Raw genomic sequence first — 17,101 nt, 5'->3', positions numbered from 1 at the left:
CAGAAACACTAAGAGGTATAGCTTTTAGGAATTAAACATAATAGAAAATAGTAGATACCCCATTAAGTCTTTTGAGACAATCTTGGAAGACAAAAGCAAAACCTGTCACCATTTCTCAAGGAGTGGCACTTCCCAGAAAAGGCCCCAGGGTGGTGAAGCCTTGTCACAGTGTCTTCAGGGAAGAGAATGCAGCACCCCAGGCCAACTGGCCATGCCTTCCCAGAGCTTCCTCACCACCCCCTGCAGTATCCTTTTTCCTTGTCCACATTCAAGCAGTTTCCCAGTGGGGAGATGTAATGTGTGTGTACATCTGGGGAACCTGTGCCCTAGAGGGAGCCCCACCTGGCTTGGGGGACCTTCCTGCAGTCCCGTCCTGCATTCTAATCTGATGTGGAAACTCCCTACTCTGCTCACTTTCTCATCAGGGCACTGGACATGCTGAGAATATGAGTTTGCAACTCGGGTCTGCAGCCAGCCAGGGGGTTACCACGCCTAGAAATGACTGCGTCCCGAGAGGTGGGCTCAAGGCTCACACAGCCTTGGGCAGTGCTTTCCTGGGCCTCAGTTTTTAACTTCATATTTGGTTTGTTTTGTTTTAGTAAGACCCCAGGGAACGTGCTGTGTAGACCTTGTACACATACATTGTAGCCTTTGTGCGAGCAGTAACCCCAACATGCGTGGGCATTCTCCTCACTTGCCTGCATGGCAGCTGTTTCTCTAACCGGATGTGAAAATTGCCACGGTGGCGTATTGGCATGTGCGGCTCTTGTGTTTCCTGTATTGATCCAGATTCCTATGTGTGTGTGTGAATATACAGTCATGTGTGCACATTGTGTCCAATTCTAGAGCTCATTCTTAGCAAAACCCCTGGGAATATTTTTGATGCCATCTTGGGAGGTTTTGGGGGATACCGCTGGCAGTCTTCAGGGTCAGGGGCTACTCCTAATGGTGCTCAAAAGTGGCCCTGGTAGTACTCAAGAGACCATATACAGTGCTGGGGATTGAACCAAGGCTGGCTGTGTGCAAAGCCTTTACCTCTGCAGTCTGTCCCCACCCCTGATGTTATTTCACTTCTTTTCTCTTTTTTCTCCACTTTTTAAATTTGGGGGCCACAACTGGTGGTACTCAGGGCTTACTCCTGGTTCTGTGCTCAGGAATTACTCCTGGCAGTGCTCAGGGGGCCATATGGGATGTGAGGGATCGAACCTGGGTTGGCCACATGCAAGGCCAACACCTTCCCCGCTGTGCTATTGCTCCAGCCCTGCTGATGTATTTTTCTCTGTGGTTTTGGAACCTGAGTGTTTAAATGGTCCCTGGGGCCTTTGCTAATGGGCAGGATCTTTAATTCCAGATGACTTGAAGAGAGACAGGGGAGAAGGGGGGATTTGCACGTGGAGCTGTCCAGCCAATCCAGCCCTCCCTCTTGGACTGGCTGGGGCAGGAGACATGAAGGACATTTGCTGCACTTGTCCCATTGGGGCAGTGTGTCACCCTCATTTCAGCAAGAACCTGCCAGGGCAGAGGTTCAGAGTAGGGAACAGAGCCCTTAAGGGTCTTTTCTCATCCAATTCTGGGGCTTCAGTTTGTATCTGACTCAGTATTTCCAACCGAGGACACTGAGTGGACAGTGTGCTGCCCTAGGACAAAGGCTGGAATGAATGAGTGTCTTTCTCCCAGTGTGCTCTGAGGATGGCACCACAGTCATCTGACTTCCCAGGGTAGTCTGTTCCCCGAGATTCAGGAAGGAAAGAAGGGAGAGAGAGAGAGAGAGAGAGAGAGAGAGAGAGAGAGAGAGAGAGAGAGAGAGAGAGAGAGAGAGAGAGAGAGAAGAGAGAGAAGAGAGAGAGAGAGAAGAAGGAAGGGAAGAAGGAAGGAAGGAGGAAGGAAGGAGGGAAGGAGGGAAGAAGGGAGGGAGAGAAGAAAGGAAGGGAGAGAGGAAGGAAAGGGGAGAGGAAGGAAAGGGGAGAGGAAGAAAGGAAGGAAGGGAGAGAGAAAGAAAGGAAGGGTGAGAAGGAGGGAGGGAGGGAGGGAAGGAAAAATCAGCTGGGTTGTATGCTTTATGTGGGAAAGTGTGCTTGTGGCAATCACCCAGCAAAGATGCAGTGAAAAGGGGGTGTCCATCAAACCACTGTCTCAGGCTGGATCAAAGGGGGAGAGGGTGACCAGAGGGTCCATGTTCACACCCTGGCACCCTCTGTGTATTTCAGAGCTTTGCTTCTTGACAGTGCTGGGGGAAGAGGATACTTGTGTCTGCACTGACATCAGAGCAGCTTCTGTTTCCTGGGGCTGGGCGGTGGGGAGGCAATATCTTCTACACACGGGGCTGGGGCACTCCCTGTACCTGCTTCTCAAATGAAGTTTTCCAGAGCCATGGAGCTGGCCAGACTTTTCAGAAATGACCAGTGACCCCCAGGAACCCCAGCAGCAGAGAGGAGCCTTTGCACTTGCTTGCTTTTCCTTCATCACAGCAGGTTACAAATTCAAAATCAATCCATATTCTCTGCTGAACTCTAATTAACACAGAAACACGATCAGTCACAAACAGGGAGGCCTTGATGGGAAATGACCTCAGGTATTCTAAATGTAAATAAAATTAGATTGAGATCCCTTTTAATTACCCAAGTTGCTGAGAGCAATTACAATAGCAATTGATAAACTTAATTTCTTGGTTTTTGGGGGAGGGCGGGGGGACCACCTTCATGGAAAGCTTCTCTGTTAAGACTTCCCTTAACTCTTAACTCTCCCATGGCCGAGATCCCTGGACAGGAAAGCTCTGGAATTATGGATCAGCCCTCTAAAATTAGTTGGGCCTTTATTTGGACTCTCAGATTCCTGGAGCCTTCTAGCCGGCTATGGCTTCCACCTCACAAATAGTGGGAACCTGGGCCAAAGTGATAGCACAGCAGCAAAGTGTTGGCCTATCCAGGACGGACAGTGGTTCGAATCCCAGCATCCCATATGGTCCCCTGTGCCTCCCAGGAGCGATTTTTGAGCACAGAGCCAGGAGTCACCCCTGAGTGCCACCGGATGTGACCCCCCCCCCAAAAAAAAGAATAGTGGGAACCATTATTCCATCAGGCTTTGAAGGAGGCTTTGGAGAAGAGCTATAGTTGCCATTAGGGTCATCACAGTGACGTGCTCTCAAAGCTACATTGACTACTGCGTGACCATCACTCATCACCTCTCCTCCTGCTTCCTAATCACATCACCAGCCGGCGGGTCCTTCCCTGTCCCTCCGCCAGCTCTGCACGGGGGGACCCCCTCTGCCGACTCCTCATTAACGGAGCCGGGAGGAAACACGGCATTTCCTGGGGTTCTCACCAAGGCACCAGCGCCCCCCTCCACTCAGGCTTACAGAGGAAAATGTGTTTTTTATGGAGATGATGCTAAAGGTAATTATTTCTGGAAACCAGAAAGCAGCTTCAGCTCTTGAGGACACACCGTCCTTTTTTATTTTTGAAAGTTGGGCAAGAGGGGAGAAGTGCCTGTGACAAATGGGGTGTGACGATGGGAGATGGTTCTAGATTCTTTTCTCTATGAGCACGGGAGCCCCAAAATAGAACCCCAAGAGATATGGATAAGCCAGTATTAATCAGATTGGTGTTTGTTTTGTTTGTTTTTGGTTTGTTTGTTTGTTTTAGGATCACAGCCCCAGTGATGCTCAAGGCATTCTCCTGGTGCTGCACTCAGGAATGATTCCTGAAGATGCTCAGGGGACTATATGGGATGGCAGGGATCAAACTCAGATTGACTGTGTGCAAGGCAAACATCTTACCTGCTGCCATATTATTGCTCTGGTTCCATAGATTTTCATTTTTCTAAAGCCAGTTCCTGCCCTTCATTCTGTCTTTCTTTCAGGGATTACTCCTGGCTCTGTGCTCAGAAATCACTCCTGGCAGACGTGGGGGACCATATGGAATGCCAGGAATCCAACAGGGGTCGGTCTTGTGTTGACCTCGTGCAAGGCAAACGTCATATTGCTGTGCTATCACTCCAGCCCCTTTTCAGTCTGTCATTATCTTGAGGTTTCGAGCCTTGCCTGTATCACCTCTGTAAGCCCTTCCGGACCCACTGCGTCCCCTGCACCCCACCTTACTCTCATCCCTCCTTGCTCTCTCCATGTTCTGTGGCTTGCGGGCCACTGCCCAGCTCTGAACACTCACCGTGTTTGCTGTATTTTCTGCTCGATGCTCCAAATGCCTCCTCCTGGCTTCTCTGGCAGAGCTACCTTTATTTTGTCTTTCAGGCTTGGTTTGGGGGCCCAAACCAGCAGTGCTTGGGAACCCCAAGATGCCAGGATGGCATTTGGGTCTCCTGCATGGTAGCCCGTGCTCAGCATTGGTGGGTAGGAATGCTTTTATAGTGGATTGATGCCGGGGTGGGGGCTGGTTGGAGCTCCAAAAGTGGATATGCTTTGGACCCCTCATTTAAAATCCAGTAACTGGAGGGGGGAATCTGAGCTTTCCCTGGGGTGGGAAGCAGAGCGCGGCCCCCAGACAGACCCGAACACTGCTGCCGAGTCTCGCCTTGTGCTCGCTGGCATCTTCAGCTTGGCCGGAGACAGCTTGATGAGTTGAGAAGAAGTGGCAGGTTCATTTCTCCTCCCTTTGTTTAAGCCATTTATCTTGTACACCCTCGCTGCCACCTAAATTGTATTGCCAATTTATTGGGATCTTCGCTTGCCTCTCTTGAAGGGCTGATTTGCATCCAACTTTGAGAATAAGTGAGGGAGAAAGTTAATCATCCTGCGGCTTCCAGAGCAGACTCGTGGGCGTGCAGGGCTTCCTGGTGGCGTCCCACTCCCCTGTCTCCCTATTTCCCCATCACTGTCTGTTTCCAGCTGTCTCGCTTGCTTGCTGGAGGCCATCGGGGCCCCTCGGCGGGCAGCTCAGCGCTGGGACCCGCCCCAGGTCTGTGCTGCAGCATCATTTCAGGAGAACCAAATGCCATTAGCAGCTTTGCCCCCCCCCTGCCATGCTGTCTACAGACACTCCAGCGATGCCATGGTTTAGGGTGGCCATGGGTAAGGGATGTGGGTGGACGTGGCCTGGCCTCTCAACCTCACTCAAGCTGTGCCTGGGCCCGAGTTGAGGGCCTTTGTGCTAAAGACCAGCTCTACCTGGGTCATGGCACCTACTGAAGGTAGGTACCAGCTCCTGCCCCTGGCATCCACTTTGCCAGTATGATAGCCTGGCTGCTCTCCTGCCTCTTTCAGCCTGGGAAGTCTCAGATCGTGCTGTTCTAGGGAGTACCGGGGGACCAGCCCACTGTCCCATCTCACACAAGGGCTTGCTGGGTCCTTGATGTGAGTGGGCCATACCTTTCCAGGCATGAAGTGGCTAGTTTTCAGATGTAGATAGGCAGAGGGCTCACTTGGGCTCCTGGAGTCCTCATTTCCAGTGGTAGTCTGTACTCAAACTTCAGTTGTGTGAGGGGGCTTCGGCCTAGACTGGCAGATGAATAGGAAGCCAGATAAGGCCTCTTTCAGTGGGCAGTGTTTGCCCAGCCAGGCGAAACTTGCCACTCTTAGATGCCACAGACAAGGAACTCTGTAGGGCACTTCATGGCTCAGGGCCCCGAGACTGAACACATAGATTGCAAGTGATGGTCCTGCCACACGTTCATGAGCTTTGCCTTGCTTTTAGAAGGGCCCAGAATGTTCTGGCACCTTCCCAGGGCATATGTATGCCCAGAAGAGCTGCTGGCTCTGGGCTTCATACCTTAAGTGAGATTCCCCCGAGGGTTCCCAGAGCAGGGGGTGGACAGTGCAGATGCTTGTGGCTCATTCAGGGCGTTGGGGTGGCCATATTCCCAGGAAGACCCTGAGGCATTTGCTCCAAGCAGCACTAGCCCAGGCCTCCTGGGATCTGTCCCAAGGCCACGGCTGGTACAGCTGGTGCAACCTTGGCTATTCTTCTGAGTGGCCACTGGGCACTGTTTGTGTCCAGGCTCTTTTGTGAGTCTGTCCCTGGTCCCCACCCACATTCCAGGCTGCCAGTACCCACCAAGTGGAGGGCAGGGATTAGGGGGTCTTCAGCATCAGCAAGGATGACTGGAACTCGCCACTCACAGAGGGTGTTGTAGGTGCTGAGGGTTGCCCTGGACCCCTCGTTTGCTACCCCAGTCTTGTCCTCAAAACCCCACACAAAATAGGGCCTGGCATGCTTATGGACAGTAAGTAGGAGATACATGAATGTTGGGGACTCAGGGATCCTAGAGACGGGATGTTGGGGTCTATGTCCTGCAGAGATGTCCAGTTTCCATACCCGCTACCTGACAGCATGCAGACATGGTCATGCAGAATGACCATGGAAATGTGGGAACTTTGTAAAGAGGGACTCCATTTCCCATGGGTGATGGGACTTCTCGGGGACCATGTCCCTGCTTCCTCCAAATGAGGGGTGAGCAGCGTCAAACAGACCTATTGGTTTCTGCAGAGTTGCTGTTTTTTTTCTTCTTATTGTGTTTGATGTTGAAGGGACTCTGTTGTTTGATTTTCTCAGAAAGGACAGCTTGCCTCAGACACAGTAGGCATTTGCCCCTCGTTCTGAAATTCCGAAATTAATGTCAGCAGCCATGACTTTGCTCCGTCCTGAAGGTAACTGTTCATTACAGTCGGCATTTAAATCCCCCGATTAATAGGAGCAATTAAACAATAGCTTCATTTCCAGCAAATTAACAACCCTAATAGGTAATTGCGACATAAATGAAGATAAATTTGTTTTAATACAACGAGATAAAAAAGAATACAGACAAGCACTGAATCACTTATTAAGAATTTAGACTTCATTACTTCCAGGCAAACTGGGAAACGCCACTAGAGGGTATTGGAGTGGGCTTTGGCGCCTCCCCTGGGCCTGCTGTGGATCGGGGGACTCAAAAAAGTTGCAGAGGGCAGTGTCTTTTCTGCTCCAGTGCCAGTCAGAAGCCGGTGGGCTTTCCTATGCCAAAGCCTTTCTCTGAGGGACAGGCCTGGGCCTGTGGCCAAAAGGTTCCAGATTTTCACTGACAAGGAACCTACAAACAAATGCGTCTAGAGGGACATCTCCTTAAGACACACTTTAAATTGATTTTCTGCCCTGTTTGTGCAGTCAGTTCATTTCTACTTACCTACAAACCCAGTACCTGTAAGAGAGAGCATCTTATGATTGAAGAGCCACTCAGATGCTGCGTGGGTTTTTCTTCTCGGAATGTGGGTGTGATCCAGGCCAGGCCAGACCTTGTTTGGGAATAAGTGGGTGTGCAGGGGACGGATGGTCTAGGAGGGAAGAAGGCAGTTCCTGGAGGGTTTACAGATCATGGGGTGGGGGTGGGGGAAGAGAGATGACATTCTCATATTTCAGCAGGCACGCCTTTTTTTTGGCCACAATTAGGTTATTCTAGGTTCTTCACTCAAGAATTACTCCTGGCAGTGCTTGGGGACCATATAGGATGCTGAGGATAGAACCAAGGTTGGCTGTGTGCAAGGCCCACCCCGCTGTACTATGGCTCTGGCCCCCGGCAGTTGGATTTCTGAGGCAGCTTCATGTGCCCGTTCTTGTGCCAGCAGAGCAGATCAGTGTTCCTATAGGCTAACTGAAGGCCTCGCCTTCAGATGCTGACACGGATGGGCCTTTCTGCCCTGCAGTGAGCTGCTTTGGGGCTTTTTAACCTTAAGTGGTTTTTATGAAACTACTGAGTTCTGTTCCTGTCCAATCCCCAGTACAATATAAGGGAATGATATGGGGATCTTTGACTGAAACCGAGCCCTGTCCCCAAACTGTGGACCCCAAGCTCCCAAATGTAGGCTCTGTAGGTTCCATCCTGCCCTGGCCACCTGATCCGTGTCTGGAGGGGGTGCCTCATCTGCACCCCACCTGTCGTGGGTCCCCACTGTCCCTCCTGCCTATGGACCCTTCACAGTGGTCTCTCTGAGTCCCCCTCCTCACCTTCTTTCCCCATTCCATCACCTCTTCTCCCCGTCCCCATCACTTTCTCTTCCCAACCTCCCGTCATCTCTTCTCATTTCCCATCATCTTCTTTCTGCCCCCATCACATCAACCTCCTTTGTCTGATCCCCCATCACCTCTCCCCAGTCCTCCAGACTCATCTATCCCTCCTCTTCACTGTGAGTTGGTTCTATGCCCCCCTCCCCCCCGCCATGGGTAAAGAAAAAAAAAAATCCAGCCCTTTGAGTGGTTTTGGAGATGGAGGAAAAGCTGGATACAAGTGGAGCTTGCCAAGTGGCCAGATTTGGAGTGGAGGTTCTGTGGGCAAGGGGCTTTTTGTTCCCTGACCTCATCAGACAGCCCAGAACCTTGTCCAGCACTTCTGCCCCTTTCCCTTCCTTCTTCCCAGCACTTCTATTATGTGGGTGACAATGAGTGTGTGTATGGGAGGAATGACACCCCATTGTAGAATCTCCCTCCTGAACATCCACTGACTGAGATTTTTCTCCTGAGCATGTTTGACTTCCGGTTCCTTCTCCTTCATTCCTCCCCAAGTCACAGCTCAGAACTCTGTGCATCGGCAATTAATTTCTCCTTAATTAATACGATAGCTTAATGATCACTCAGCTGTGATTTCAGACTTAGCGGCATTGGGGGACCTCTTATTTGTCACCGAGAGATTTACAGTGCCCGAGGTTTTTTTCCTGATTTATGGGGGTTCCCAGCCGTCCCCTTCGGTTCCAAGGGTGAGCCAATCTGTGCAGGCTGAGGCCAAGCTCCTTGATGTCTCTGTGGCACTTGGAAGGATGACCCCACCTTTCCCACTTTGCCCTGCTGCATTTACCCCCATTGCATTTTCCCCCACTCCCCGCAGTGGGTCCCAATAGTTTCCCATGTGCGTGTATCGAGACTTTGCTCTCCTGGGAACTGGACCTGCCACACGCCAGCCATGCCTTCTGTCCTTGCATGGTCCTCCTCAGATCCTTCTCCCTAGTGCTGCCCAAGAAGGAAGGGAGTGGCCAGAGCTCCAGAGATTCCGAGAGTCTGGAGTGGCATTGTCCACCCCCACCCTATATCCCTGATCTCCCTGGGCTGTGGGAACATCTTAGTTCTCCCTAGAGGTAAGGGGGAACTAAGCCAGGTCTCCTGCCTGTAGAGGTTTAGAGATGATAGAGAGGGGATTTCAGGGCAGAGCAAAGGTCCCTACCTGGAAAAAATGGGCCTCATGGGGCACGGGCAGGGACGAGGGGGCTTTCCTAGAAAATCTCTTACTGAAGCCACCAGCAAATGGTTAAGCTTCCATCTGTGTGATGACAACTAGGAAAAACTTCTCAGAGAACATAATTGTACAACTTGTGGCCCTGGGCCCCCCCCCGCCCCCCATCCCTCCTGCAATTCTGAGCCAGCTAGGCAGGCAAGGGCCTGAGCAGGTGATGCTGCTCAGACCCTGTGATTTGGGATCTCTCAGGCCAGCCTGGTGGTATTCAGGAGTCTTCAGGCTGCACCTGGAGATGATCAGGAGATTTGGGAGTGCCAGGCTCAAGCTAGTCAGCTGTAAGCAAGGCCAGTGCCTGAACCCATTCTTTCCCACTGGCTTCTCTTATCTGACAGAGGGACAAGACTGGAGCTAACACTCTCTCCTTGCACGTGATTCATTCTTGTCCATCCCCTGAGACAGAGCCAGGAGTAGCCCTGAGCACCACTGGATGTGGCCCCACCATCAGAAATGTAATTAAGGATAGTGCCAGTGTGGAGGTATTGGGGGGAGAGCCAGGGGTTGGAGTGGCTGGTTGTGACCCTGCATTTTCCAGCTGTTACTCCCTGAATGTGCATGTTGAGTCCCTAAAGCAACCCATCTGGTGGGTGAATGTGGCTGGTGTCTCCCAAGTATGTCCTTGAAACAGGGCTTCACCCCCAGAGATCCACATCTTTTGGTTGAGCCCCGCTGGTCAGACTGATCCACTTGTGGACAGGAGACTTGGGCTGGCCATGGAAGTCAAGACCGGGCCCTGCTAGCTGGTATGGGGGAGGCTTCGTGGCCAAGTTCACACCTCACAGGGAAAGTAGCCACACTTGGAACAGTCGCTCCCAGCAGGGCCGGTTCACATTTGACTCTTGCCCTTTGTCTCCGGGGACTCTGGCACCTTCGCTTTATGTCACCACCAACTCAGCAGCCCCCCAGGCTGGGAGTGAGGGGCCTTGCACAACCTCCCTCTGTGCTGTCTTTAGCACCCCTCAAACGCAGCCAGAAGTTAACTGATCGACCATGATGACTCATACGAATTTAACTCCTATCTCAGGCACCTCAGTTCCTTTGGGAATTTGATTTGACCTTAGACTTCTCTTTAGCATCCCCAGGAAGACTTTCCAGCAGTTCTCACGGCTGCCCTCCAGGGTCCTACTCCCTCCCCCCCATCTCAATCAATACGCCAATGGCTTCTGAGATGGCACTGCATTGCTCTGTTCCTCTGTAATTCAAACGTGATTAGCTGATGAAGGTTATGATCAATACTTACGGGCAAGATAAATTAATTGATTCCAGCTTTAGGGATGAGCAGAGGCCGGGGGGTGGAGGGGAGGGAACAAGGGTGGGCTCCCTTCATCTCTGTGGCCATTCTTTCCTTTTCTTCCCACATCCTCATTTTTCTCCTTCATCTCCCTGAGAACCACCGTCCCTCACTAAAGTTGGATCCAGTTGAGGGAGAAGTGCTGTGGGCCCCTGTGCTATTGAGTTCCAGCCTCAGTGTGGCCTCACACCCACTCTTTTGTCTTGGGTTATGTGACAGTCCTGGCCCCGTGGGCTGAACAGGAGCTTTCTTCTAGCTTGCTCCCAAAGGATCACATCAGTTCCTTTAGAAGCTGCTTTTCTGTCCCTCAGTGACACCTATTGGCATAGAAGAGTTTCCTAATGGTGGATTACCTTTCCAGTGGATTCCTGTGTGCTTAACCCACATGCCTGTTTGCCAAGAGCCATTCAGGGTTGGGGGACCATCAAGGGGGAGTGATAGAGATAAATGTCTAAAAAGCGTATTGACGGATGACGGTGAAACACACCCTCCACCCTCCAACGCTGCAAACATGGTTCCCCACAGCAGCCTGTTAAAGTTAGGCAGGATGCCTTGGGCATTGCCAGAAAAACATTTGGGAACTTTCAAGGGGTTGGCAGGCTGATCAAATGCCGGATGGGGTTGGTTTGGTGTTTGGCTCTAGGTAGTGGGAAGGAAGTGGCTTTATTCGAATCAAGAGTTGAGACAGGTGTGCACTGTGACCTGAGGCTTCTGGGAGTGCTAAGTGGGGGCCAGATCTCCCCCAGTACTGCTTCTATCCTTTCCCCCTACTCCTGCTGTTCTGGGACTGCCCATGACCATTATAGGTGCCTCATGAGTGAGGAGCCGAAGGCAAAGAATCAGGCAGGGGCCTTGGTGGCTTGAGGGCCATTTTGTATAGCTTCCATGGGTGGTTCTGGTCCCTAAGAGATCCAGAGTACCGGCTGCCCTGTCTTCTCAGTGTGAGCACTGCAGGGCTCACCCATCCCTTTCCAGTGTGTGGCCTCATGTTGCCTTCTCGGTCTTGTCTGTCCCCACAGTGGCCCAGAAGATCGTTGCCACGAGGAAGAAGCAGCAGCTGTCCATCGGGCCCTGCAAGTCACTGCCCAACTCCCCAAGTCACTCAGCCGTGTGCTCGGCTCAAGTGTCAGCTGTGCACATAAGCCAGGTACAGGGGTATGGGGGTGCAGGGGTTTGTGATTGGGCATCTGGGACCCCAAGGCCAATGACAGCTCCCAGCAAGGCAGATCTCTTCAGTTCAACTCTATATGCCATGAGGTTTGCTTTGTTTGACTTTGTTTTCAGAAGCAGCCAAGACTGTGCTTGAGATAGAGGTGTGCTTACCTGGACACCCATGTCCAGGGCCTCCTGCTCTCACTTCCTGGAACCTGCCCTGGGCTGGTGACAAATACAAACAAAGATTGGGGTGCACCAAACTACCCCATAAAGCCTTATGGAAACAGTCCCCCCCCCCTAGCAGTTTTGCTAAAGTTTGGACTTGGGGACATACAGGACTAGTATCCCTTGGGAAGATCTAAGCAAATGGCTATGGAAGAACCAAAGGCTTGACTTGCCCATTCCTTCTACCATATTTTCATTGGGGCGGGGGGGGGGGGCTTTCTCAGGCAGGTACCATGCCCCACTTTATCTTTCAGGTAAGCAGGAGGGTTTGGGCTCTCATGCTTTGCTCAGGGGCCTCAGAGAGACACTCCTTGGGGTATATGGGCACAAAGGTGTTCCAGGGAGTGGTTAGTGTTGAACACTGGCTCTGCCATTTTCCTCCTTTCTGTGGCTCAGAGGTAGCAGGCAGGGATCAGGACCTACCTTCCTCATGCTTACTGTTGGCCTACATGCAGGCCACATCTTTCCTGAGGCTCCAGTCCACAGAGCCCTCCCGGCTCTGCCCGTGTGTCCACCCCACCCGTCATAGTCTCAGAAGATGGTCACACTGTAGCTCCCCGCTTCCCTGTGAGGTTGCACTTTGAGCAGAAGAGAGTGTTCTAGAGTGTTCTAGAATGAGGTTGCCAAGGCTCTTCTTTGTGGTGGCAGAGCAACTGCCTCACCACTGGAGGGTGGCGTCAAAGATCCTGGCTTTCATCCCCAGACTCTTTCACCTCCCCAAGAACATACTAGAATGAAACCTTGTTGCCTGGGTACTGAAAGCCTCTGGACCTCTACATGTTTTTGTGTGCCTGGATGGGTAAACGTGTCACGAGCTCCCCAGAACACGTGGCTCACCAAAGCGTGTCCCACCACCCTGCAGACAAGTAACGGAGGTGGGAGCCTGAGTGATTACTCCTCGTCCGTGCCCTCGACACCCAGCACCAGCCAGAAGGAGCTGCGTATCGATGTGCCACCCGCTGCCAGCACGCCCACACCTGTGCGGAAGCAGTCCAAACGCCGCTCCAACCTCTTCACTGTGAGTATCCAAGGGAATGGAGTGGTGGTGGGCAGAGCCCCCGCAGATGGCACCAAGATTAGCCCAGGTCCCCCAAGTGTTGCGCTGAGGGAATATCCCAGGTGCTGTGCTCAGCAGCAGGGCAGGAAGCCAGGGCGGGGGTCGAGGGCTTATGCAGAGCTTCATGCATGACTGCTGACTCCAGCTTTGCTTCGTGCTCCCAGGTCCCTTGGGCACCCCTGAACTACAGAGGGGGCAGAGGTGCCCCCACAGACATGTCTGGAGCCGTGGGAGGGTGAGAGCAGCCAGCAGAGTGCTTGAGAATCAGCTGCGGCAGATCTTCCCTCCCAAGGAGGCTCTAGGGTTGTATCACAGCCTCCCACGTTATGAGTGGTCAGCACTGAGTGTGGTGGGTAGGTAGGACACTACTTGTCTGCAGATAAGGGTTGCTATCGTGGACGCTGCCTAATATACTTGGGTGCTTGGTCCCCGTCCCCCACTTCTAACCTGCCCTCCTGGCAGCTGCTCCCAGGACAGTGATACTGGGTTACTGTAGATGCCCAAAGGCAGAAATTGCTGTTTTCTGTTGGGCAGGAGTAGAGTTCAGGGAGCATGCGATGAGCACAGGTGTGGTCATGGGAACTCAGCAGGCTAGGGAGGGGTTTAGGTTGTGCCGATTCCAGGATGATTTCTGTTCAGGACAGATCTCAGAGTCATGGCTGCCATATGCACGCAGACCCTCCTCCTGCAGGCATGCCCCTACACTCCTACATTCACACCATCCTCTGCTCTCACACTGTCCCCTTATACTCATGTTCCTCCCCCTGTACTCACACTCGCCCCCTGCCTTCCATGTCAGACTGCTCATTCTGCATCAGGCTGTCCCAACACTGTGTATGCCCTGCCCTATTCCTCCCAGAGCTGTGGCATTAGTGCTCTAGAGGCAGCTTTGTGTCACACCTTATTTCAACCCCTGGCACCTTGGAATAATTTGAGGGTCTCGGCCTCTGCCAAGTGGGAGGGACACCTGCAGTTTGTGAGTTCACGGGGTACAGCTGAATGTGCTGATGTGTGCATAGGAGAGGGGGATCTGCCTGGGCCCTGTGCCCATTCTCCAGCGGCCCTCCCAGCTGTGTCTACACCTGGGAATCACTCAGCCCAGGCTGTTTCTTCTCATTTGTTACTCAGTGGACTCTGGGCATCAGTTTCTCAGAACTGAGTCAGGCATCACATCGTGGACCCGAATTGTCCTGCCAATTGGCTGTTGCAAGGAATCACGGCATGAGGGACAGCTAGGTCTATGACCTTGGGACCCTTCCAAGGAAATGAGAAAGCTGGGGTATGGAGTTGTTGTCTCTGGAAAGTGGGATGTTCGTGCTCCTGACCCTCATTAGAGTAGCACTGTGGTGCCCGTGGTGTCCACAGGAGTTGGCAGAGATGACTTCATGGCAGAAAGGGTCACGCTAACCATTCAAGCTGTTTCCTCCCATTGGCAGATACCACCACCCTCCACATGCCTTGTATCCATCCCAAGGTGGTCGTGAGGGTTGGGTAGGGGGGAGTTCAATGTATGATTCTTCATGAAATGGGGGTTCAGGTTGCTGAGAAAAGGGGAGACAGCCTCAGCCCCCAGAGAGTGGCTGAACACCCACAAACCAACTGGTAGCTCGTGCCACAAATCTTATCCTTGCCACTGGGTTAGCTGTGGCACAGCAGATACAGCCAGTACTATGCAGTTCTGCCTGCCACCCGAGTGTGCTTAAGGCATTTTGGGAGCCCAGCATATCAGCAACCCCACCATTGACTGCCAGGTCCCTAAACTGCATCTTTATCGGACACCTGAATTGTGCATTTGCGGGGCCATGTCCCAGTAGGACACGTATGTGGGTCATCACCTTCAACTAAATGATGGTGGCTGGGGATGGTGAGGAGGAGGTGGTGACAGAGAGTGGTAGAGATGGTCACTGCCTGGCAGTGATGGTGGAGACCATGTTCCAGGAGCTGGAGGAACTAGGGGAGAAAAGGAGGTGGCCAGGGATGGGTTATATTTTTTAAGAGTGTAGAAATAGTAAGTGGATTCCACTAGATGTCAGTATCACCCCAGGAGTGGAAGGCAGGCAAATCCCTTAGAAACCGCATCAGTTAAGAAACAGCATCCTCAATGTATGCCACAAGCTTAATTTACACCTTTCCTCACTCGGGTTCGATTTTGCAGCGCGGATGACTCTGTGACTGTCAGTGGCCATTGGCTTAGGTAGCCAGAAACCGTCTTTACTCAAACCAGGTGCCACACGCCCAGTCTGGGTGGAAGAAGAGCTGCCTCGTAGCCAGGACTGCCAGATCTTCTGAATAGACCTGTACTAAATAATTAAACTGTGCCACATGCACTGTTTTTTAAATGTCATGTTGATCAAACAGACCTATCTGACCTGAACCTCTCTTCTCTGGGCTGCCTTTTCATACCTGCCATATGCAGACCCGCATTTTAAACACAGATGAAAGCATGTGCCCTTTGTTGGTTGGCAGGGAATTAGGGGCAGGATTTGCTGCAGTAAGAGTTAAACATGACTCATCCAAAGCTAAATCGCATCTGTACTGTACTGATTTCTTTGCGACCATGAAATCCTAAGAGGCCACTAAGTCCGGCTTTAGAATGGGAGTTTGATCATTGACTTCCATGGCCCTCATTGGCATGTGGCAAAACCATGTTTATTCGCAAGTATTTTCAGACCCATGGGAAGAAATGCCCATCTAGGGCCTCACCTTCCATCTCGTCCGCACCAACTTGCTACTTTCTTGACATGAAGAAAATTAATCAGCTGACTGATCTGATCAAGAAGCCACCTCCCCCAGCCCCATCCCTAATCCCCTGGGGGCCTCCCAGACTCTACCCCTGCCTTCCTAACTGTCTGGGGCTCACCCAGTGTCAGGGAGGACTTGAATGTGCCTTGTCTTCTAGCTGATTGTCTCGTGTCCAGGCATAGTTGGCTCCACTTGGCCTGTCTTCAGCCGTGATAAGGGGAATGTCACTGATGCATTGCTTATAAAAGTGTACCTCGGAAAGGCATGCCCTAGAACTGGGTGGTGAGGAGACACCACTGCCAGATTCTTGCAGAGAGAAATGGGGACCCCCCAACTCTCCTCATGAACATCTAGGCCCCTTGGGTAGAGAGCAGCAACAGGATTGGTTCTCTGTGAATCCAGCCTGGAGACTGAGATTCTGGGGAACCACCCCAGCAAAGTGCAGGGGTGGTTCCTTCACCTCATCTTCCCTTCCACAGGACATTTTAGTAGTTTTGTAGGGAAAAATAAAAAAGGCACCTCTGAACCTATGGGTACCTTTCGCCATGCCTGGCTAGTCTGAGGCACCACCGGACCCAGGGCCACCGGGTTGACAGGCCACAGGACTGACTCGTCTCAAGGTCTTAGCCTGGGCAGGGACGCCAGGAGCCCTCTGGCTGGACAGTGGGGAGGTAGGGGAGTGACGGTAGTAGATGCCTTCATGTTTTGTGCCTCTGCTTTAGTGTCTGTGTTTGCATGTGTATTATATGTGTACCTGTGTTTGTGCGCATGTATACGTGTATATTTTTGTATGTAGTTGTTTAGTGTTTATGTGTCTGTTTCTGTGTATGTGTTGCATATTTGTGTCTGCATGCATGTTTCTGTGTATATATGTATATGTTGTCTGTAGGTCTGTATCTGTGCTGTGTGTGTGTGTGTGTGTGTCTGTCTGTCTGTGTGCCTATGTGAGTGGCATTGCCGGGTTTCTGTTCTTTTCATCTGGAATGCAGCCAACAGAAGAAGGCGCCCTCCGTGGGCCAAGGCCATAACAGGAAAAGGCGCCCTCTGTGGGTCAAGGCAGCAGCTCTGGCATTTGTTGCTGTTCTTACAGTGCTCACCAAGGTCCCCTGTGCCTTGTGTGGCTCCTCTCTGTCCCTCAGAGGCCACGTCAGTCTAGGCTCAAGTGTCCCAGGGTAGGCACCTTTGCTTCCTCATCCCTGTTCCTCTCCTCACCCTTTGTGTTCTTTGGGGTCTGGGCACTGAATTGGGCCAGTTGGGCAGCCCTTGAGGACTACCTTGAGGACCAGGATTTTTTTGTTAGTTTTTAAATGTTGAATTTTTTCAGGACTAGGACTCTATATGTTGAGAGAATGATGGAGGTGTTTCTAAACCTGTAAATTCAGAGAATCCCAAGAGGACCATGACTGTCCGATCTGTGGCTTAGAAGC

General features: G+C 52.0%; 1 protein-coding gene across 5 annotated transcripts in view; it reads left to right on the top strand.

Moving 5' to 3' along the window:
- AGAP1 (ArfGAP with GTPase domain, ankyrin repeat and PH domain 1) overlaps positions 1-17,101 on the top strand; it is a 348,034-nt gene that overhangs the window by 113,697 nt on the left and 217,236 nt on the right. For all 5 annotated transcript variants that reach the window (XM_049773603.1, XM_049773601.1, XM_049773600.1 and 2 more), the window contains 2 exons: positions 11,515-11,642; positions 12,738-12,893. In XM_049773603.1, coding sequence (XP_049629560.1) covers positions 11,515-11,642; positions 12,738-12,893 — 284 coding nt within the window. The remainder of the gene's footprint in view (positions 1-11,514; positions 11,643-12,737; positions 12,894-17,101) is intronic.

This window comes from Suncus etruscus, chromosome 5 (assembly GCF_024139225.1).
Source record: "Suncus etruscus isolate mSunEtr1 chromosome 5, mSunEtr1.pri.cur, whole genome shotgun sequence".
Classification (NCBI taxonomy): Eukaryota; Metazoa; Chordata; class Mammalia; order Eulipotyphla; family Soricidae; genus Suncus; species Suncus etruscus.
Note: the sequence above shows the minus strand (reverse complement) of the source record. Positions and strands in the feature narration are given on the sequence as shown.